Source organism: Charadrius vociferus, unplaced genomic scaffold, assembly GCF_000708025.1.
Source record: "Charadrius vociferus isolate BGI_N301 unplaced genomic scaffold, ASM70802v2 scaffold1041, whole genome shotgun sequence".
Taxonomy (NCBI): Eukaryota; Metazoa; Chordata; class Aves; order Charadriiformes; family Charadriidae; genus Charadrius; species Charadrius vociferus.
In genome coordinates this window covers 1,039,522-1,047,957 of record NW_009646843.1, presented here as the reverse complement: position 1 = coordinate 1,047,957, position 8,436 = coordinate 1,039,522, and the positions used below count along the sequence as shown (strand labels likewise).

General features: G+C 42.5%; 1 protein-coding gene across 1 annotated transcript in view; it reads right to left on the bottom strand.

Annotated features, from left to right (window-relative positions):
- Positions 1-5,319, bottom strand: part of UBLCP1 (ubiquitin-like domain containing CTD phosphatase 1) — a 13,047-nt gene extending 7,728 nt beyond the window's left edge. Inside the window, exons 1-6 of the mRNA XM_009893206.1 lie at positions 5,265-5,319; positions 2,484-2,674; positions 2,057-2,148; positions 1,551-1,636; positions 1,345-1,460; positions 145-243 (exon numbers count right to left, since the gene is read on the bottom strand). Coding sequence (XP_009891508.1) covers positions 145-243; positions 1,345-1,460; positions 1,551-1,636; positions 2,057-2,148; positions 2,484-2,637 — 547 coding nt within the window. The 5' untranslated portion in view covers positions 2,638-2,674; positions 5,265-5,319. The remainder of the gene's footprint in view (positions 1-144; positions 244-1,344; positions 1,461-1,550; positions 1,637-2,056; positions 2,149-2,483; positions 2,675-5,264) is intronic.
- Positions 5,320-8,436: the final 3,117 nt, after the last annotated feature.

The window sequence follows — 8,436 nt, the reverse complement described above, 5'->3', positions numbered from 1 at the left end:
CTGAATGTATTACAGCTAAGCATTCATGTATTGGTTTAGACCTTGTGATTCACACTAAAAGGCAATATAAAAACCTCCCACTTGGAGTCTCTGCTCTGAATAACAATTTACAAGAATGTCTTAGGTATTGAGTACAAAACTTACACCAAATTACAATATCATAATCCTCATACGCAGATGTCAGGAATTCATGAAGGTATGGCCTCATCAGTTCTACCCCAGTTTCAGCACAAGATCTGTGGTCTAAAAAGAATATAAGACATAAGCGATTCATTATTAAAGTTTAAGTGCAGTTATTAAAGTTCAGTCTGACTTTCCTATCTATCCAGAAACCTAAAGAGTTTCATGAGGGAAGCATTGGGGCACTTTAAAATCATGAATGAATTCATAGCAAACTACCATTCCCATTATAAAGGCGGAGAGAAGCAGAGGGGATATTCATTGTTGATCCTTATGGGTATTTGAGGACTTAGCTAGTAATTAAATCGGAGAGCTGTGGGTCTGAGTATCTTTAAAGAGTCAGGCCAAATAGCTGATCTATGCACTTCAGCAAATTTGTAACAGCCCAGATACAAAACAGGTTCCTTCAAACCTAGCCCAGTTCATTTTGTGAACATATATCAAGCTTATTTCAGACATGCAAACGCTGCCTGTTCCAATTAGAAAACTGTTGTCAAATTCTGCTAGTAGAAGACCTCTAAATAAAAATTTTAAACTCAGTAATAGGTTGAATTTTGATCTCAGATTGTAAACTAATCTCATCTAAAAGGAAAGCTAAGGTAAGGGAATAAGGTATTTACTGCTTACAGTCAAGCTGCCATGGCATACCTACGTCCCAGAAAATTAAGTCAGAAGGAAAATTCTGGCTTCCAAAAAAAACCAGTCTGACAGAATTTTCCAGTAAAACGTGTTTTTGTGCATGTTTAGTAATGATTTGGAAATAAAATTTGAAGCTATTCTCCCACGCCCCCTAAAAGTGGAGTCAATCAGATAAAGACTGAGTTCGTTATTTCACAGTATCTTGCCCTGCCACTGCGATGTCCAAGATACAAGTTGGTCAAAAGAAAGATTATTTGGATAGAATACTAAATTTCTATTTTTATGTCTTCTTTCAGAAAGTAAATAGTTGCTGCACTAAAATCAATAATATGCAACACTTAAAAAGCCCAATGCTTTTTAAAATATGAGCAGAAGACCCCAAAATATTACAAAGCAGAATTTATATAGTACAACACATACCAAAGTTACTGAAGCAGATTTGTAAAGCAAAAATCAAGAAATGTGAACTGGCAAATAAACTGACCTCTTAAAGAAACAAAAATCTCAACTTCCATAAAATCTCACCAAATAGTGTGTAATCAACATCTAGCACCAGCAGCTTTTTTCCTTCTCTAGGAGGATTCAGAATCTCCACTTTGTACTCTTTAACTCTGCGGGAAATTTTTAGTAGATTTTCTTCCCTAATGTAACAGTGCAAAAAGTTACAGTTAATTAAAATGCATACTGTACATTCAATAACAGGATTGTTTTTAATAGCTAAAACTCCTAACCTATTTTCTACTTCCACAACTTCCTCTTCAATATCAAAGTCATTGACAACATCATCATTATCAGGAGGTGGCCCAAGGACATCTTCCTAGAGGAATAATAATAAAAGATAACTAGGATTACTGAAGGAAAATAACAGTGAATATCAACTTTCTGTTCCTGCACATTATAGGAAAAAACCCACTATTTAACCAAAATTATTTAACTTTACTAGGGGAAAGAATTACTAAAGTATACTGATGATTGGTCAGATTTGAGAAGTCAGCGTATATCATAGTAACAGGTTTGTACTTTAAGTCCAGAACACTACAGGAGTTTAATGAATACGCTGCTATCAGAGTTCTGCAGAAAAGCTTACTTTACATAGAAAAATAAACACCAACAGAAATCTACTGTATTACTATTTTTCAAATGATTACTGGAATATTCAAAATTTAAAATCATAATGAGGAGACATATATATAAGCATGTTTTCCTGTTTATGCTCATAAACAAGTAAAATATTTACCAAACTCTCTTCACGAGTGCCCATCATCATAATTTTAGTATTTGGTTTCAACTTGAGAGCTCCAAGCTTAACATCATCATCTGCAGGTTTGCCTATAACGGGAGCAGATAATTTTTTTTACTGGAGTAAATTAATTCAAATAAGCTACCCATCAAACACCAAAATACCCAAAGCTGTATTATCCTCCTCCTCCATATACAGATACATTACTTGTCTGGCTAGCAGCAATTTAAGCTTTTTTAACGTACGTTTGCCTCACTTCTACATCAGCCATTAAAAACTGTCCAGGTAGATGTATCGACAATAAACAATATCCAGTGATATATAAAATTCTTCTGTTCATTCAAAAGCTAGATCTGGGAGGCAGATGCCCTGTTAGCATACATCTCACGCGCATCCACAACAAATGATGTATGTGAATAGTTACCCTTCATTTTAAGTCCAAGTAGTTTTTGACGCTCTGGTAACACTCCGGTAAGGCCTTTAAGAGACTGCTTCAGATCCAACACTGTGTCTTCTTCTGATAGCGAGGTTATCGTATACTCCTGTCCACCCCATTTTATTATGAGAGAGAGAGACATCCTTGAAGCATATGTTCAGTATTATTTTCTGAAAAATCTGCTGCAGGAGGAAAATACAATGATCATGTAGGGAAGAAACAAGAGAATTACTCTTTTCAGAAGACAAACCATACAGCCTGTTTAAAGTATTTTTGATTCTTTATTATATTGTACATCAAAGAGCTGCTTGTTTTGCAGGAACAGATCATAAACATTGACAAAATGTTGAAACCAAGGGAGAAAGAACATCACTAAAACTGGGGCTGTTCCACTTCAATGTATTTAGCAATGTCACATTCACCGTTTGCTCCAGCATATGCTCATTTGCTCTGTGTTCTGTGCAGGTACAGCCTGTTCACTGCACAACCAGCACCCAAGCAGAGTACTGCAGTATCATAAAAGTCACTTCAAATCCCAGAAATGTCCTCTGCAATAATTACGCAACTGAACCCACCATGGTTATCGTTACGTATGTAACAACAAAAGAGCAAATATGAAATACCTAAAATATATAAACCCATCAAAATAGCTCTGAACCCAAAAGTTCATTTTTAGCATTGGATTCATTTTCACCAAGACCTGTTCAATACCTGCAGTAATACACACCCCAGGTCACGTCTCACTGCATTATCAAGATAGGAGTTTGAAAACAAAGCCAAAATACACACCTACACAATGCAATTACACTGTAAGAACTGCACTTTCATTGCAGTGCTGACAAAACAACCATAATTATACTATCTTTAATTTACATAGCATCACTTACAGAAATTGTGTTTAACAGTTTAGTCCTACATTAAACACAGCAGAAACCTAAGATTTTTAGCTGTACGTGGACGGAAGAAGAACATATTTTTACTTTTAAAGCTTGAAAATAGAGAATGAAGGTGATAGAAAGGTATGAAAAGGCTGTTACAGACTGTCAGGGGATGCAGAGAAGGCCTCTGCACCACTAACTGTGAGATTGTCCTCAAAAGACTGATATTCAAAAAGAAGAGAGAGCAAACCTGTGAAAAAAACCTGAGGCTATCCACCTTCAAAAAAATGCATTACACCAAGAAAGACAGGTCTGGCAATTCTGAAAAATCTCAGAATCCAAAAATCTGATTCCTCTTCCTCTCTAGCATCGTATTTGTGGAGGTTAGCTGTTTTCAGACAAAATACTTCTCATTTATACAGTATAGCCTATTATGAACAAATCAATTACCAAGGCATACCCACCAAGCTCAGACCAGATGAAAATTGCAGGGCTAGATACAACCTGCTTGTTGAGGACACTACAAGCCCCACCTCCACCCTATTCCCTCTAAGAGCCCTGAAAACAATTTGAAGATGAAAACTGATATCACAGAAAAATTAATTCCCCCTCCCCCCCTCAAATATCCCCAAATCAGATAAAGACCTGGTACTACCTTGTGAAAAAGACTCAGGAAAAAGGGGTCTTAGAAGCATCCAGAAATTCAACTGAGGTTAACACTGCATAGCATCAAGCAATGTTGGTACCCAGGGTCATTATCATAAATTACCCCTGTCCGTAATCCTTACACTAAGTTTACAGAGAGTTTATTGTCTGTTTTCTCACCTGTACCATACACCTCAAATCATTCTACAAGAAAATCTATAGGGCAATAACTGTAAGAAAACTTCTCAAGTCTCTGTCCAGCACTAAATTGCAAAGATCATCCCTCCAAAGTTGAGCACCTGACCAACCGTCTATCCTTACTGCATTACAGTCTTATCAAGATGAGTGTTATCAGAAATGCCAAGCAGAAATAATACATATTTATTCAACGCCAAAACACTGAAGGGACTGAGTGTGGACACCAGAATCAATGATTACAGGAAAACCAATTAGGAGCAGAGAAAGTCACAGGGATTTTCAAAGTTTCTACCATCAGGGCTAAATGCCATGGGAAACTCAAGCTTACTGAAATGAAGCTTGCTTTGGTTAATTACATTTTCAGAGCCTTTACAAGCCCCTTGGACCACCAAGAGCCTACAGGTTGGCAGGTCACTGGGACAGAGAAAGTGTTAAAGTCGTGTTGTTGTAATTATATTCTCGCATTACACCACTTTTCTCGGAAAATCAGGAAGAGAGACATCCACATCTTTAAGTTTCACTAGGCAGCATAAAACCCCCAAAACACCGAAAGTGCCATACTGTGCAGACGGGACCGCAGCACTTTCTACTACACCGCAACAGGTGGAGGAGCGGGTTTCAAACCAGGAGCCGCTCTGTGGCAACCACCACCGCACACAGGTCCCTGGGCTGTCACCGCAGGGACACCGGCCCAGGGCCTCCCGTCGGGGCCGCCCCAGCCGCGACCGGGGCCGGGGCGGGCGGGGAGAGCCCGCACGCTGCTGCCGGGACTGAGGAGCCGCTCCCGCCCCGGAGACGTTACCGGGGCAGCGACCCGGCCAAGACAAGCGCCCACACTCCGGCCCCCCCTCCCGCGACCGGCCCTGCCTCACCCCGGCCCGGTAACGCCCGGCCTCCGTCGCACACGGACGAGCTCGGGCCCAGCCCCACCGGGCTACCCCGGCGATCGGGGGCACGGTGGCGCTGCTCCCCGCAACCCCACCGGGTCACAGTGCCGCCGCCGATCCGCAATCCCCCCGCCCCTCGGCAGCGCGATGCAGCCCCTCACCCTGGCAACGGAACCGGCACCGTCCCGCGATCCGCCGCACCGGAAGCGGAACTGGCGCCCACCGGAAGCGGGCGGAGGGCGGGGGCTAGGCAGCGCGCGGCGCGTGCAGCCGCCCGGATGTGCGCGGTTTTCCCGCCCGGCGGGCGGCAGCGGCGTTGTGGCAGTGTGGGGCGGGCGATGGCGGCGGTGGGCCCTGTCTCCCTGCCGGAACCGTTATCCCCGAGCGGGGCTCGGGCGGCGAGTCATCCCCGTGCGGCCGCTGCTCGCCCAGGCGGGCCCAGTCCCCGGTGACCGAGCCGTGTCGGGGAGGGCGGGAGGATCCTGCCCGTTCTTGCAACGGGCAGACCGTGAGGCGAGGGAGAGGTTTCGCCTTCCTTAACGAGAACTGAGGAGAGCTCCTCGGGGCTGCTCCTGTCGGGTTCACGCGGGAAATGGCGGGTTTGTGAGGTAAAATACACGGCAGACAGGGAGCGAGGGCCCCGCCCGGGCTGCCGCGCTCCCCTCATCGCCGGCGGCGAGGCTGAGCTGCACTGCAGCCCCGCTGGAGCTGAGCAGGGAGGCCGGTGGGGGCAACTTCCACGTTGCAGCTATTGCCACCAGTGCCTCTTTTTCATTATTAACCCTGAAGGGAGATTGCCCTGTACCCAGGGGTCCAGATCTAGAACATTCTTGGCTTCTAAGATGACTCTTACAGGCATATTGTCTTCTTGTGTCTGTTGAATCAAGGGGCGCTTCTCGGCTGCTGTTGGGATTCTTGAGTACTTGCTTCAGCTGCAGTGGTTTTGTGTGTGGACAACAGATGTAGAATAAGTATTTTGCACACAGATGGCCTTTTGCATTCAGGTATTCCACTTTGCAGAAATAGTTTAAAGGAGAAAAAAAAATGGCTTGGTGGTACAGTCTGGTTTCTTACATATGAGAAATGAAGTGATGATACAGACTGCAATTCCCCTTGGCATCAATGGAGACGCTGTTAAATTTGGGGGAGGAAATTAAAGTTTCAGTCCTCCCTTGTCTTAGGTCTTGCTCTCTAGAAAGATTAGATAATTTTTCTCTCTGTCTTTTGTTTGGTGGTAAATAGGGAAGGGAATAGAAGAATAGAGGTAAGCAGCAAATACAAGTTTCTTCAGAATCCCTGCTGTAACTTTTAAGAGCCATTTGTAGGGTAGTACATCTCAGTGAGGAAGTGCAGTATAAACAAAAACGGTGTAGAAGCCTGATTTCTTTCCTGAATGGATATGAATTTAATGTATTTCCTGCCTGGATATGTATTTTGAGTTCTGTTCTATAACCGGGTTTTAAAATAAAAGCACGTTGATTTCCAAAAGAGCGGTAAAAATGGGAGACTACTGTAGTGTGGAGTTCAGCTTCTGACTGCAGGTAAATCCATGTAAAGCCAGTCGTTCGGTATGTATCCGAGTTGCAAAGGGGTTTCCTTTTGCCTTTAATGACATGCAGTTGTCCTCCACATGGACACAGCACGTTACAGTAGTACTGGAAAGCTTCCAAAGCTGCAACTAGTAATTGAAGTCACACCCTGTCAAAAAAACTACGCACCCTCCAGGCATGTTTAAGCATTCAGGCTACGAAAAGGATATATACTCTGGTTGACTCTCTCTTTGTAATCTTTCATATATGTTTTTTTTTATTATTTTCTTGTTGGCTTTTAAAAAGCTCTCTTGAAGACAACGCAGTAGGATTTGGGGTTTTTATCTGTTTGAGGAGGAATATAAAAAAGTGTAAGTATTTATGCGTATTTCATTTCTGGTATGATACTGGTGTTTTAGGATCCTGAGCTATGACTAGGACATTCTTGCGCTAGGCACTGTTGAAAAATACTCTGATCCTGACAACATTCACATGACACAGATAAGTACGTCCTTTTACTTAGCCTTGAAAACACATGGTGGTGCTCAATCCTAACATTAATAAGTGCAAAGTGGTAAAGTAATTTGACTAAGACCATATAATTACAATCTTTTCTTTGTACTGAGGAGTTTGTTTTGTGGTGGCACTTTCTGAGTTTGCACTGTGGTAAACTAGCAGAGCAAGGAGGAAGGAAAAGCAGTGGGGAAATTTTAAAGCAAATGCACGTTTCCTTTCACCTTGATGTGCACTCATCCTGGGATGCTCCAGGGTGAAATAAAAAACGTGACTGCATGTCAAATTGATGCTTGCTGGCGCCCTTCCAGTACCTCATGTTCACAGCAAGCATTTTGAGGAATACGCTCCTGTGAATAACTACTGAAGCCTATGTGCTCATCTCCTAAATAGCTGTTCATGCTGCATATAAGGGAGCAAAATTCCCAGTAGCAGCTCTGGGGGATGCTAGGTAAGAATCCTTTTAAATCATTATTTAAAGCTGAAAACCATGTGGAAAGCTCAAAAGGTTGTTTTGAGAATTAAGAGAAAGATTAGATCACATCTCTGTAATCTAAGGAGTTGGAAAGCAAAAGGAGATGACATTGCAGGGCTGAGAGATGCTAAATATTTGTTGTATTCAGTGACTTTAATGGTGGAGAGACAGTGCGGATGTTAATGTGATGCAGACTATGAATGGGCCAATCTCCCAGATTTCAAGGTTTTGCAACTTTTTTTTTTTTCCCCCCCAAATTGCTTTTTGGTTCAGAAAACTCATTTGAATACACGCCAGTCTCTCTACCCCACTTCTAAATTAAACCCACGTTAGGAAAAACTCTAAAGCAGAGCCCATATTCTCCACTAGGAATAGAAGAATTCTTAAACTATACCTTGGTGCCAGTGTATTTTACTCTTAGTCTGTTTTATGCTTTTTGGTTTCCCCTCTCGACTAGTTTTACCATTTCCTACAATTCATTCTCATTTATTACTTTTCCCAGTTCCTTTTCTCTGATTTATAATTTGTTCTAAGCAGGCGGTAAAAGCAATGATATCTGAAAATGTTCAACTCTTCAAGTCTGTACCATCTGAGTGTTTCCAGCCCAATGCAGATGTGTGTGCAAGCTTTCTGTGCTGTTCGTGGCCACTTCGATGTAATACAACAGCCAGCACGGTTTACGGGACACTGCCGTCACTGTGCCCTAGAAATGCTGTGTTTGAATGCATGCTCTGATTCTGAGTCACTGTGTGACTCTGGGCAAAACACCGAGAGCTGAATTTCCAGTGTTCAATAATGTGATGTAGCTGGCAGCTC